At 56.4% G+C, this 14,681-nt stretch overlaps 1 protein-coding gene across 1 annotated transcript; it reads right to left on the bottom strand.

Annotated features, from left to right (window-relative positions):
- Nucleotides 1–8,925: 8,925 nt before the first annotated feature.
- LOC144673059 (uncharacterized) lies at nucleotides 8,926–10,269 on the bottom strand. Its single transcript, XM_078535057.1, has one exon. It carries the CDS (start codon nucleotides 10,049–10,051, stop codon nucleotides 9,176–9,178), a length of 876 nt encoding a protein of 291 aa, XP_078391183.1. The 5' UTR covers nucleotides 10,052–10,269; the 3' UTR covers nucleotides 8,926–9,175.
- Nucleotides 10,270–14,681: the final 4,412 nt, after the last annotated feature.

The raw sequence follows: 14,681 nt of genomic DNA, 5'->3' as shown, positions 1-14,681 counted from the left end.
TTTCCATTGGTGGAGAATTCAAGAACCGGGGGGACGTAGATTCAAGATAAGCGGCAGAAGGTGTAGGGGGGGACATGAGGAAGAACTTTTTTTATGCAGAGGGTGGTGGGTGTCTGGAATTCGCTGTCCGAGTTGGTGGTAGAGGCAGAAACTCTAAACTCTTTTTAAAAAGTACCTGGATCTGCACCTTAAAGCGCTGTAAGCTGCAGGGCTATGGGCCGGGTGCAGGAAGGTGGGATTAGAAAGGACACCTGGGTGTCCTCGGGCTGGCATGGACAAGATGGGCCGAATGGCCTCCTTCTGTGCTGTAACCTTTCTCTGGTTCTATGGGACTGGTTAAGAAAAGCTGGGTGAGAGGGGTTGGGGTATCCTCTGGCTTGCAACGACGATCATAACTGAGGGTCTCTCTCCGTCATATCTCACGACATCACCAATCACAGGATCTCACGGGGCAGAAGAGGCCCTTCGGCCCCTCGAGTCTGCACCGACACGTCAGAAACACCTGACCTACCTACCCAATCCCATTGACCAGCGCTCGGCCCCATAGCCTTGAATGTTAGGACGTGCCGAGTGCTCATCCAGGTACTTTTTAAAGGATGTGAGGCAACCCGCCTCCACCACCCTCCCAGGCAGCGCATTCCAGACCCTCACCACCCTCTGGGTAAAAAAAGTTTTTCCTCACATCCCCCCCCCCACCCCCACTAAACCTCCTGCCCCTCACATTGAACTTAATTCCGCCTCATGACTTCCCCCCTCCACCCACCCAACCCCAGGGAGCCACAAGCGAGCAAAACCTTAAAACTAAAGCTGAGACATGCCAAGGTGATGTTCAGGCACGTGTCTTCACATGAGAGAGAAAGGAAAATCCTAGAGCTCTCCCCCTCGACAGGCTGCTGAGGCCTGCGGGGATGGTGGCGGGTGGGGTAGTCGGGGCTGGTTGTGGGGGTGGTGCGGAGTGGAGGGGGCCTATTGAAAGTGTCAAGACTGTGACGGGCAGGACTTATGTTCTTTAAATGGGTGAGGCTTTCAGGAGTCGAGCTGCAGATTGGCCGTGCCACAGTTGAACGGGCGTTGAGGGGCTGAGTGGCCTCCTCCTCCTGTCCCTGTGTACGTAGCCTCGCACCTTAACCGCAGCCCGTGCTATACAATTAATAAGGGGCAGGAGCTCACCCACCGGGAGACACTGGATGATTCCCCCCACAGCCCCCCACCCCCCCACCCCTACATCCCCCCCCTCCAACAGGCTCCGGCAAACACTCCAGGAGCTGCGCGTCCCCCAGGGCAAGGCAGCCTGCTTTGTACTTTCACAGGGCGTGGGCATCGCCGGTGGAGACCCCAGCATTTGTTGCCCCCTCCCCACCCGCCCGCCAGCCCCATCCCTCATTTCCCCTTGAGCCGGGTGTTTTGTTCGGCCATTTCAGAGGGGGGGGTAGTTAAGAGTCAACCACTTTGCTGTGTGTGTGGTGGGGTGGGGAATGGGGTCGGGAGTCACGTGTAGGCCAGACCGGGGTAAGGACGGCAGATTTTCCCATTTCCCTAAAAGCGGGAACATGAGTGAACCAGATGGGGTTTTTTTTTTTTTACGACCATCAATGACGGTTGTCACGGTCCCTGTGACTGAAACTGGCTTCAGGCTACCAGATTTTATGAATTGGATTTAAATTTCACCGGCTGCCGTGGGTGGGTTTTGAACCCGTGTCGCTCCCCCAGAGCATTAGGCTGGCTCTCTGGATTACCAGACATTGCCACAACGCCAACGTATCCCCACATGGTGCCCGGTTTGGTCGGCACCCCATCCACAAAACATTCGCTCCCTCCACGACCGACGCACAGTGGCAGCAGTGTGTGTACCATCTACAAGATGCACTGCAGCAACTCACCGAGGCTCCTTCGACAGCACCTTCCAAACCCACGACCGCTACCGTCTAGAAGGACGAGGGCAGCAGAGACACGGGGAACACCACCACCTGGAAGTTCCCCAAGCCATCCCGACTTGGAAATATATCGGCCGTTCCTTCACTGTCGCCGGGTCAAAATCCTGGGAACTCCCTCCCTAACAGCACGGTGGGTGTACCTACGCCACAGGGGACAGCAGCGGTTCGAGAAGGGCTGGTTAAGTAATTAAATAACCTTTTTCAGTTTCAGGTGAAGTACCTGCCCCTCTTTCTCGTTCTGAGATTGCTAGCAGGGACAACTCTTGAATGAAAGCCAAAGGCAAAGAGCCTAAAAATGCTCTCCATCAGTGACCACTTTCAGATCTCCCCGTAGAACCATAAGGCCATTTGGCCCATCGCCCCTGCGTCAGCTCTTTAAGAGAGATATCCAATGAATCCCACGTCACAAATTTTTGCATCTGTAAGAATTATAATAAGTTTGTTTGCCTCAGCTTTGGGTTGGATTAGTGGGGGCGGCCACTCAGCAGTTGGTGGGTTTATTTGGCAGGCGATGCCAGGCAAGCACATGGCAGACCAGAGCAACACACATGCTGCAGCTGCCAACAGTGTCGGTGTTGGGGGTGAGGTTAATCTATATTCGTTCACAGGACGCGGGGTGTTGCTGGATGGGCCAGCATTTATTTCAGAGGGCATTTAAGGGTCAACCACATTGCTGTGGGTCTGGAGTCACATGTAGGCCAGACCGGGTAAGGACAGCAGATTTCCCTCCCCTAAAAGGCATCAGTGAACCACATGGGTTTTTAAACAACAACTGACAATGGTTTCATGGTCATCATCAGACTTTTAATTCCAGGTTTTTTATTGAATTCAAATTCCACCATCTGCTGTCGGTGGGATTCAAACCTGGGTCCCGGGATTACTAGTCCAGTGACAATGCCGCTTCGCCACCACCTCCCATAGACTACTTTGGTAGAGGACAGAAACAGCAGAAGGTAAGTGGAGCCATTATGTCCAGGATGGGCATGACGGGGGTGGGGGGCAAAGAGCGGGATGAGGTTGATGGGAGGGGTGGAAGGAATAGGATGAAGATGGAAAGGGAGGGATGGAAGGAATAGGATGAGAATGGCTTGGGAGGGATGGAAGGAATGGGATGGGGATGGAAAGGGAGGGGTGGATGGAATGGGATGAGGATGGCGCAGGAGGAATGGGATGAGAATGGCAAGGGAGTGATGGAAGGAATGGGATGGGAATGGCGCAGGGGGGATGGAAGGAATGGGATGAGAATGACAAGGGAGGGATGGAAGGAATGGAATGGGGATGGCTCGGGAGGGATGGAAGGAATTGGATGAGGATGGCAAGGGGGGGAATGGAAGGAATGGGATGGGGAATGCAAAGGAGGGGTGGAAGGAATGGGTTGAGAATGACAAGGAGGGATGGAAGGAATGGGATGAGGATGGAAAGGGAGGGATGTAAGGAATGGGATGTGGATGGAAAGGGAGGGGTAGGAACATAGGAGCAGGCGCAGGTCATTCGGTCCCTCGAACCTGCTCCTGCCATTCAACTGGCTGAGCTCCTGCCTCAACGCCATCTTCCCGCACTGTCCCCTTCTCCCTGGATATCTTAACTCTCTGGAAATCTATCGATCCCAGTCTCGAACGTGCTCAGTGACGGAGCCTCCACTGCCCCTCCAGGATAGCGAATTCCAAAGACCCGCCGGCCTCCGAGTCAGGAGATTCCTCGCCTCGGTCCCAAACGGCCTGCCCCTTATTCTGAGACCCCCAATTCCAGTCGCCCCCTCCCCCCGGCCAGGGGGGTACATCCTTCCTGCACTCTACCCTGTCGAGCCCACCCAGTGGGAATTTTGTGCACTTCAATGAGGTCACCGCTGCTGGATTCCGGGGAATACCGGCCCGGTTTCCCGAATCTCGCCTCGCACGGCAATCCTGCCATCCCAGGGAATCAGCCTGGTGAGCCTTCGCGGCACTCCCTCTGTGGCAAGCGTATCCTTCCTTCGGTCAGGAGCCCAAAGCCACACTCAGTGCTCCAAGTGTCGGCTCAGATGGACGAGGGCAGCCAGGTCCCTTTGGGCATCGGCGCTTTCCAGCCTCTCGCCATTTAAGAGACGCTCTGCATTTTTGTGCTTCCTACTGAAGCGGACGACATCAGACCTGGAAAGTGGGGGAGAGGTGGGGTGGGGGGAGGGGGTTGGTGGTGGTGGGAATGGGGACGGCAAAGGAGGGAGGGGACAGCGGCATGGGGAGGATGGAACGGCATTGGGATGGGGAGGGGGTGGTGGCAGCTGGAGGGAAGGGGTGGCATGGGAGCAGAGGGGACGCCATGGCGGGAGGGGGCAGCTGAGGTGAGGCAACTGGCCAAGAGTGGCAAAACCGCAGGGGCGACCTCACCATTCCGAAGCGACCCCTTTGCGCTCGGAGAGAGGACTCGCGGGGGCTTGAACGAGAGTGTTTCGCGCATGCCGTCAGGCCAATCGAAAGAGTGCGTCTGCGTTGACTCCAGAGACGATGGGTGCAGTCTATCCCCTCCAGGGTCTCAACTCCAATGGGAAAGGCACTGCACAAACTTAGGCTCAGGGGGGTAGCAGTTGCAAAAAACATGGAAACATAGAAACTAGGAGCAGGAGTAGGCCGCGTTTCAACTTGGGGAGGCGCTGGCGTATTGATCATGTCACTGGACTAGTAATCCAGAGGCCGCAGGCTAATGCTCAGGGTAGGGTAGGGTTGGGTTGGGTAGGGTAGGGTAGGGTAGGGTAACACGGGTTTGAATCCCACCCATGGCAGCCGGTGGAATTTGAATTCAATTCGTAAAATCTGGAACTAGGAAGCCAGTTTCAGTCACAGGGACCGTGACAACCGTCATCAATGGTCATTAAAAAAAAACCCCATCTGGTTCACTCACGTCCCCCTTTAGGGAAGGGGGAAATCTGCCGTCCTTACCCCGGTCTGGCCTACACGTGACTCCAGACCCCCCCACACAGCGATGTGGTTGACTCTTAGCTGCCCCCTCAGAAATGGCGGAAAGCGAGCCCCGCCCCACGCAGTTCAAGGGGAAATTAGGGACGGGCAACAAATCTGGGGCCTTGCCACGTCCCGTGAAAGAATGTTTTTTTTTAGGAAACTGTCCTCTGCTGTCGAGGGAAGCAGGAGAAGGGGCTCTGGTCCGCCATTTTGCGATCCTCGCTGTCTACGGGCCTGGCTGTCAAGAGGACTGGAGGACGGCTGACATGGTCCCCGAGCTCAGAAAGGAAGGAAGGGATTGGCCAAGCAATTACAGCCCAATCAGCCGAACCCCGGCGGCAGGGAAATCATTGGGGCAAACGGATTCTGAAGCACAGGGTAAACCTCCACTTGCAGATAGGGATTAATCAAAGGCAGTCAGCAGGGATTTGTTAAGGGGAGGTCGTGTGTCGCACACACGATTGCACTTGATTGAGGAAGCGACAAGGGCGGTCAATGACGAGGGTCGTTTTTCTTTTAATTCATTCACGGGGTGCGGGCGTCGCTGGGCCGGGCCCAGCATTTATTGCCCCATCCCCCTCAATGCCCCCTTGAGAAGGTGGTGGTGGGTGAGCCGCCTTCTTGAGCCGCTGCAGTCCCCTGTGGTGTAGGTACGCCCACCGTGTTGTTAGGGGAGGGAGTTCCCAGGATTTTGACCCGGCGACAGTGAAGGAACGGCCGATATATTCCCAAGTCGGGATGGTGAGTGGCTCGGAGGGGGAACTTCCAGGTGGTGGTGTTCCCCGTGCGTCAGCTGCCCTTGTCCTTCCAGGTGGTAGCGGTCGTGGGTTTGGAAGGTGCTGTCGAAGGAGCCTCGGTGAGTTGCTGCAGTGCATCTTGTAGATGGTACACACACTGCTGCCGCTGTGCGTCGGTGGTGGAGGGAGTGAATGTTGGTGGATGGGGTGCCGATCGAGCGGGGGCTGCTTTGTCCTGGACGGTGTCGAGCTTCTCGAGTGTTGTGGGAGCCGCACTCATCCAGGCAAGTGGGGGGAGTATCCCATCACACTCCTGACTTGTGCCTTGTAGATGGTGGACAGGCTTTGTGGGGGGCGGAGTCAGGAGGTGAGTGACTCTCCGCAGGATTCCCAGCCTCTCGACCCGCTCTTGTAGCCACAGTGTTTATATGGCTGGCCCGGTTCAGTTTCTGGTCAATGGTTAAACCCCCAGGATGTTGATAGTGGGGGGGATTCAGCGACGGTAACGCCATCAAATTTTGGCAAAAGTTGTTAAGGTGGCTAAGAAGGCCTATGGGACACTGGCCTTTATTAGCTGAGGCCTACAAGACAAGAGAAGGGAGGTTACGCTGGAACTGTATCGAGCACTAGTTAGGCCACAGCTGGGGGAGTACAGCATACAGTGCTGGTCACTGCATTACTGGTGGAGCGCGGTTGCACTGGAGAGGGTACAGAGGAGATTTACCAGGGTGCCACTCTGAAGAACATAAGAACTAGGAGCAGGAGTAGGCCACTCAGCCCCTCGAGCCTGCCCCGCCATTCATTACGATCGTGGCTGATCTCATTTCGGCCTCAACTCCAATTTCCCGCCCTCTCTCCCCCGCCATAACCTTTCAACCCGTTAACTAATTAAAAATCTATCTCCTCCTTAAATTTATTCAGCGTCCCGGCATCCACTGCATTCTGAGGTAGCGAATTCCACAGATTCAACACCTTTGAGAAAAGTAATTCCTCCTCATCTCTGATTTAAATCTACCGCCCCTTAGCCTCAAACTACGGCCTCTCGTTCTGGAATACCCCACAAGGGGAAACATCTGCTCCAAGTCTACTTTGTCCGTCCCTTCAGCATCTTATCTACCTCAATTCAATCTCCTCTTATCCTTCTAAACTCTCGCGAGTAGAGGCCTAAACTGCTCAACCTCTCCCTCATAAGACAAGCCCCGCGTCTCTGGAATCAACCTAGCGAACCTAGCGAAGGGTCATACGGGGCTCGAAGCGGTTGCTCTGTTCCTCTCTCCGAGGATGCTGAGATTTTCCAGCATTTTCCGTTTTCAATTTTACCGGGATGTTGCCTGGTCTGGTGAATTTTAGTTGTGGGGTAAAGATTAGACAGGCTGGGGTTGCTTCCTCTGGACCAGAGGGGAGATTTAATCGAGGTGACGCCGGGGTCCGAAAGTGGGAAGGAGGATCCGGTTCCCTTTGGTTGAGCGAGAGAGGGGGGGTCTGTAACTCGGAGGTTGAGGGTGGGTTTGGGGCGGGCTTTGGACTTAGCGTAAGTGGTTTAGAGGGTAATTCGAAGGGGGAACGTTTTCGAGCAGAAGGTGGTGGGGGTCTGGGACTCACTGCCTCACTGGCAGAAACCCTCCTCGCCGCGTTTAAAAAGATGCAGTTGACGTGCCATAACTGAGTGCTGGAAAGCGGGAGTGGGCCGGATGGCTACTTGTCTGCCGGGCCGACGCGGCTGTGAATTTCTAAGCGCGGCGGTGGATGTCTGCTGGGTGGATATACACACCCGCGGAGCACGTCAGCTGCACAGAGTGTGCATGTAGCTCCCCTTCACCGCCCCCTGCTGGGTGGATATACACACCCGCGGAGCACGTCAGCTGCGCAGAGTGTGCATGTAGCTCCCCTTCACCGCCCCCTGCTGGGTGGATATACACACCCGCGGAGCACGTCAGCCGCACAGAGTGTGCAGGTAGCTCCCCCTCACCGCCCCCTGCTGGGTGGATATACACGCGCGGAGCGCGTCAGCTGCACAGAGTGAGCAGGTATCTCCCCCTCACCGCCCCCTGCTGGGTGGATATACACACCCGCGGAGTGCGTCAGCTGCACAGAGTGTGCAGGTAGCTTCCCTTCACCGCCCCCTGCTGGGTGGATGGCATTGAAGTAGCGCTAGTGGTTAATCTGCCTGTTCGACTGGTGGATGACCAGTTAGCAGGGAGTCCTCATCAAGCGCTCGGAGTTAAAGGCTGACTAATGCATGAACGGACCAAAGGCGGGATCTGTATCCTTTACCGACTGCCCACTCCGTTTATACCCTCTTTCTGCCCCCATTTATACCCTCTTCCTGATCCCATTTATACCCCCTTCCTGATCCCATTTATACCCCCTTCCTGATCCCATTTATACCTCCTCCTGCCCCATTATACCCTTTCTGCTTCTAATATACCCCTTTCCGATCCCATTTATACTATTTCTGCCCCATTTATACCCCTTTTCTGCCCCATTATACCCCCTCCTGATCCCATTTATACCCTTTCTGCCCCCATTATATCCCCTTCCCCATCCCATTTATATCCCCTTCCTCGTCCCATTTTTACCCCTTCCAGCCTTCATTCATACCTCCTTCCCGCCCTCTGTTTATGCTTTTAATGCCCTCCCCATTTATGGCCTTGTCTTCCTGTTTCTATCACCTTTACTGCCCTCTCCATTTATACCCCAGTGGTGCCCCATTTATAATCTCTTAATGCCCCATTTATACCCACTTATGCCCTTTCCCCATTTATACCCCCTTCCTGGCCTCTCCATCTGGTTTGTATTACAGTAGCCTGGGGTTACCACCTTTCCCCCCCTGTTCAGAGGATAGTATTCCAATGCCCATTGCTCCCCCCACCATCAAGCACCCCGCCCGCGCCCATCCCTTACCCCCCCCCATCCCATCAATCACTCCTTGAGCCCGCCAGGCTGGAAGGGATTGGGACTGCTTTTAGACACACTACTTGCACTGCATTAACTAGCATCCACACAACTGCCTTGCGCAGGCCAAATAAGCCCGCTCCAATCGGGAGAAGCTGCTGCAGTTCGCGGAGGCTCCCTTCAAGCAGACTCTGCGGACTGTCTGCCCCGGTTAAAACGGGCCCCGACTCCTCAGGGCTCCCACTGGGACTTGTTGCCGCCTGGGGGGAAACACAGCCTCGCCCGGGGCCAAACATTCGGGTGGGGATACCCACGCTACCCCACCTACCTGCCCACGCTACCCCACCGCCGCCTCCCCCCCACCGCAAGAGCTGCAGCCATCGCGCGCACAAAGGAAAGTCCACTCGCCCGTCTTGTGTGCGTTTGAAACAAAGCAGGTTTATTTCGAGGTGTACACAAAGCATTCAAACCACAGCCGCGCTCCCTCACAGCCCCTTGGAGACGCGTGGCAATTAGGGGGCGGGGTGGCGTGAAAGGAAAGATTTATTTAACTTCGGGCGGAAGGGGTCCCCCACCCCCTTTGTACCACCGCCAGCACCCCCAGCCACCCACGCCCTCACTGAATGCCGGAACCCCCCCGGTGGAAAATGGTCGACCGGGGCGCAGCCCCTCGTCAGGCGGGGCTCAGGGTGGGCTGCGCCGCCGCCTCGTCGTCGCCGGGCCCCCCGGTCGGGGGCCGGCGCTCGGTGGTGTGGACGCGCTGGTGCCGCAGCAGGTGGGAGGAGACCTTGAAGCGCTTGCCGCACTGCCCGCAGCGGAAGGGGCGCTCGCCGGTGTGGACCCGCTGGTGGGTCATGAGGTTGGAGGACTGGGTGAAGCCCTTGCCGCAGACGGCGCAGGTGTAGGGCCGCTCGCCGGTGTGGACCCGCTGGTGGGTCAGCAGGCTGGACGAGTGGGTGAAGCCCATGCCGCAGACGGAGCAGGCGAAGGGCCCGGCGCCCGTGTGCACCCGCCGGTGCGCCAGGAGGTGGGAGGACTGGGTGAAGCCCATCCCGCAGACCGGGCAGGGGAAGGGCCGCTCGCCGGTGTGGACGCGCCGGTGCCGGGCCAGGCTGCTGGAGACCCGGAAGCGCTTGCCGCACTGGCCGCAGGGGAAGGGCCGCTCGTCGGTGTGGACCCGCCGGTGGCTCAGCAGGTTGCAGGACTGGGTGAAGCCCTTGCCGCACACGGCGCAGGTGAAGGGCCGCTCGCCGGTGTGGACCCGCCGGTGGGTCAGCAGGCTGAAGGAGCGGGCGAAGCTCTTGCCGCAGACGGCACAGGCGAACGGCCGCTCCCCGGTGTGGGTGTGCCGGTGGCTCAGCAGGGTGGAGGAGTGCGCGAACCGCTTGCCGCACTCCAGGCAGGCAAAGGGCCGCCCTTGACCGCCGTCACCCTCCTCCTCCTCCTCTCTGTCGCAGGCGTGGGCCTCCAGCTCCGACGGGCGGCCAAAACCGGCCCCGCACTCCGCACAGCAGTAAGGGGAGCCGCCCTCCGCCTCGACCCCGTCCATCCCCACCAACCCCGGCACCACCACCACCACCACCACCGCCGCCACTTGCGCCACGGGCGCTTCCTCGGGTGACAAAGCTGGGCTGCCCGCGCGTCTCGTCTCCGCGCTTTTCCTTCCCCACACACCCCACCCCCCGCCGACCCCCACCGCCCCCTGCCCCGGTCGCACCGGCGTTTCCGATCTTCGGCCCACCGTCCGGAGCTTTCCTCCCCCCCCACCAGCCCTCTCCCGGCTCAGCCGTCCATGTCGTTCACAGGCTGGGGTCGCCCATCTCGGGAGCGGTCGGGAGCGATCGAGCGGGTGGGTCCCTCGGTTCTAGTCCCCTCGGCGGCGTGCGCGCGCACGCGTCTGGTTACCTGTAGACGCCAGGAGTCACCACGGTGGGTGGGGGAGGGGTGGGGGAAGAGAGGGGGGGGAAACAAAACAGACGTGACTTGCGTTGGTACAGCTCCTCTCCCCGCCTCAGGCATCCCCTCCCAAAGCGCCTGCCCCATCGGCGACGCACAGTCGCTCACCGAACCAGCTCGTGCGCCGAAAGGTCCCACGGCCGGCAATTCGACGCAGGCCCGGTCGGGAGTGGGAGGAGGCCTTTCGGCCCCTCGAGCCTGCTCCCCCCCGCCCCCTCCCATTCGATAAGATCGTGGCTGATCCGATTGTGGCCTTGGCTCCACTTTCCTGCCTGTCCCCTCCCTCCATAACCCTCGACACCCTCCCCCCATAATCCTCGACCCCTTCGTCGATCGAAACTCTGTCTAACTCGGCCTCGGATATATTCAGTGATCCGGCCTCCTCCGCTCTCTGGGGGAGAGAGAATCCCACAGACTGACCCCCCCTCGGAGAGAAGAAATTCCTCCTCGTCTCCCTCTTCGATGGGAGACCCCCCCCACCTTATTTTTAAACTGTGCCCCCCACCCCGCCGCATGAGGGGGGGGGAACATCCTCTCAGCATCCACCCTGTCAAAACCACCACCACCACCCCCACCCCTCTCCCCACGATCTTATCTATTTCATAGAGTCAGGGTCACAAAGTTACGCAGCACAGAAACAGGCCCTTCGGCCCATCGTGTCTGTGCTGGCCATCAAGCACCTATCTATTCTAATCCCATTTTCCTGCACTTGGCCCGTAGCCCTGTATGCTGTGGTGTTTCAAGTGCTCAACTAAATGCTTCTTAAATGTTGAGGGTTCCTGCTTCTACCACCCCCCTCGGGCAGCGTCTTCCAGATTCCAACCACCCTCTGGGTGAAAAAAAATTTCCCTTAAATCCCTTCCAAACCTCCTGCCCCTTACCTTAATTCTATGCCCTCTGCTTATTGACACCTCCACTAAGAGGAAAAGTTTCTTCCTATCTACCCTATCTATGCCCCCCCCCCATAATTTTGTACACCTCTTATCAGGTCCCCTTTCAGCCCTCTCTGCTCCAAGGAAAACAACCTCAGCCTATCCAGTCTCTCTTCATAGCTGAAACGCTCCAGCCCAGGCAATATCCTGGTGAATCTCCTCCGCACCCTCTCCTGTGCAATCACATCCTTCCTACAGTGTGGCGACCAGAACTGCACACAGTACTCCAGCTGTGGCCTAACTAGCGTTTTACACAGCTCCAACAGAACCTCCCAGCTCTTATGTTCGATGCCTCGGCTAATAAAGGCAGGTACCCCCTAGGCCTTCTTACCCACCTTATCTACCTGCGCTGCTGCCTTCAGGAATCTACGGACATGCACACCAAGGTCCCTCTGATCCTCTACACTTCCTAGGGTCCGACCATTCATTGTGTACTCCCTTGCCGCGTTAGTCCTCCCAAAATGCATCACCTCACACTTCTCAGGGTTAAATTCCATTTGCCACTGCTCTGCCCATCCTATCAGTCCATCTATATCGTCCTGTAATCTAAGGCTTTCCTCCTCACTATGTACGATACTACCAATTTTTGTGTCATCTGCGAACTTACTGATCATACCTCCTATATTCACGCCTAACTCATTAATGTACATGACAAACAGCAAGGGTCCCAGCACCGATCCCTGCGCTACACCACTCGTCACAGGCTTCCAAACGCAAAAACGACCTTCGACCATCACCCGCTGCCTCCTGCCACGAAGCCAATTCAGGAACCAATTTGCCAAATTGCCCTGGATCCCATGGGCTCTTACCTCCTTGACCAATCTCCCACGCGGGACCTTGTCGAAAGCCTTACTGAAGTCCACGTAGGCTACATCGACTGCACTACCCTCATCTACACACCCAGCCACCTCCTCGAAAAGTTCAGCCAAATTTGTTAGACATGATCTTCCCCCCTGACAAATTTCAACGAGGTCGCCTCTCGTTCCTCTAAGCCCTGATGAGTGTGGATGGGCCCATTAGAGATGGTGGCTTGAAGGGCAAATACTGACCCTAGGGACACCAGACAGAACTCCCCACCACCCCCACCTTGCCCTTCATAGAGTGTCACAGAACAAGAGGAGGCCACTCAGCCCACAGTGCCTGCGCTGTCTCTATTCTCTCTCTTTCTCTAGGAGCTACCCAATTGATCGCGCTGCGCTCTCCCGAAAGCCCTGTAAATTTATTGCCAATTCCCTTTTTTGAAAGTTACTGCTGAATCTGCTTCCGCCCGCCCTTTCAGGCGGCGTGTTCCAGGTCACAACAAATCGCTGCGTTAAAAAGAGAGTCGTCGGGAACAGTTTCACCTCATTTACTCTAATCAAAGCCTTCCTGGTCATTTTTTTGACACCTCCGAACGCATCCTACCTTAGCCTTCCCTGCTCTTCTTCCCATACCACAGCCTTTTACACCCGCCCGATAAGGGGGGGAGTGGGGGGGGGGGGGGGGGGGCGGACGGGAACCTCGGCTTTAACGGCACGCCCGAGAGATACAGCACCCCGGGCCGTGCCGCATTCCCTCACTCCCCGCCACTCCCGGCAAGGGCTCCGAGTTGTTTGGAAACAACAACAACAGGGCCAGGGGCTTCAGCCGACTGTGGAGATTCTCGGGAGTGCAGGGCTTGAACGTTGCTGGGAAGAGGGATGTGTCGCCGCAGCCTTTACGCGCCGGGACAAACGCAGGAGTGCCAAGTTTCAAAGGATCCCCCCCAACAATTTACACCGGCGCAGGAGGAGAGGGTGCTGAATGTCTGGCAAGTCAACTTTTTGCAAGCCCGCGCTTGCAAAACCCCGAAACAAAATGGCAGCGGTTTGATGTGATTCCGCGGTTAGACAGCACTCGCTGATCAATCCTGAGTGTGCCGATAGCTACACCAACAACCGATTTAAGATAATCGCTCGAGCTCGTGAAGTGGCTCATTTACGCTTGCTAGAAGTGACGCACATTCGCACGTAGCGACCCGTTCTCTGCAAACAAGAGGAATATGTTCGAGCCTGACGCCTTCTTTGAATTACCCAGGAGCTCGGGGAGCCTAGGGCTCCCCCTTGCTTCCTCCATGGCAACACCTCAGCCAATCATTGCCGACCAATCAGCACCCTTTTCTCCTGCGGTATACAAATTGTCGTGATCCTTTGAAATTTGGCATTCTTTTGTTTGTCCCGACGAGCGCAAGACGATAAGCTTCGGCAACTTGTCTCTCCTTTCGGCCAAATTCAAGGCCGGAGATTGTCCCAGAAAGGCTGGCACCCGGAAACCGGGCAAGCTTTTTGGTCGTGAAAGTAAAATGCAGCGGGTGCTGGAAATCTGAAATAAAAACAGAAAATGCCGGGAAAACTCAGCAGGTCTGGCAGCACCTGTGGAGAGAGGGACAGAGTTAACGTTTCGAGTCCGTATGGTCCTTCATTAGAGCTAAGGAGAAGTAGAAATGTGATGAAATTAATAGTGTTTTGGGTGGGGGGGAGGGGGGGGGAGCTGAATAGAAGGCCAGCGATAGGTGGGGGCAAAGGAGAGATTGACAAATATGTTATATGTCATGGACAAAAGGACAAAGGGGGTGTTAATGGTAGTGTTAAGGACTAAAGGAGGTGCTGATAGTGGCAGAAAGGTAAGAAAGCAGAATGTGATAATAGCAAAACAAGGTAGCATTGTGTGAAAGAACAACGCGGAACAAGTAACAGATGGCCCTGTAGGGGTGGGGTGGGGGGAGGTGGCAGTGGTGGGGAAAAAGGATGGAAAAAGGGGGATAAAACAATGAATAAACATGAAACTAAATGAGCAAAAAAAAATAAAAATAATTTAAAAAGGGGGATTATAAAAGGGGTGAGGATAGAGCAGAGTTCATGGTCTGAAGTTGTTGAACTGTGTTAAGTCCGGAAGGCTGTTAAGTGCCTCGTCGGAAGATGAGGTGCTGTTCCTCCAGTTTGCGTTGAGCTTCACTGGAACAATGCAGCAAGCCAAGGACGGACATGTGGGCATGAGAGCAGGGTGGGGTGTTGAAATGGCAAGCGACAGGGAGGTCTGGGTCATGCTTGTGGACAGACCGAAGGTGTTCAGCAAAGCGGCCACCCAGTCTGCGTTTGGTCTCTCCAGTGTAGAGGAGACCGCATTGGGAGCAGCGAATGCAGTAGACTAAATTGAGGGAAGTGCAAGTGAAATGCTGCTTCACTTGAAAGGAGCGTTTGGGCCCTTGGACGGTGAGGAGAAGGGAAGTAAAGGGGCAGGTGTTGCATCTTCTGCGGTTGCATGGGAAGGTGC

The sequence above is a fragment of the Cetorhinus maximus genome, unplaced genomic scaffold (genome assembly GCF_964194155.1).
Source record: "Cetorhinus maximus unplaced genomic scaffold, sCetMax3.hap1.1 HAP1_SCAFFOLD_226, whole genome shotgun sequence".
Classification (NCBI taxonomy): Eukaryota; Metazoa; Chordata; class Chondrichthyes; order Lamniformes; family Cetorhinidae; genus Cetorhinus; species Cetorhinus maximus.
Note: the sequence above shows the minus strand (reverse complement) of the source record. Positions and strands in the feature narration are given on the sequence as shown.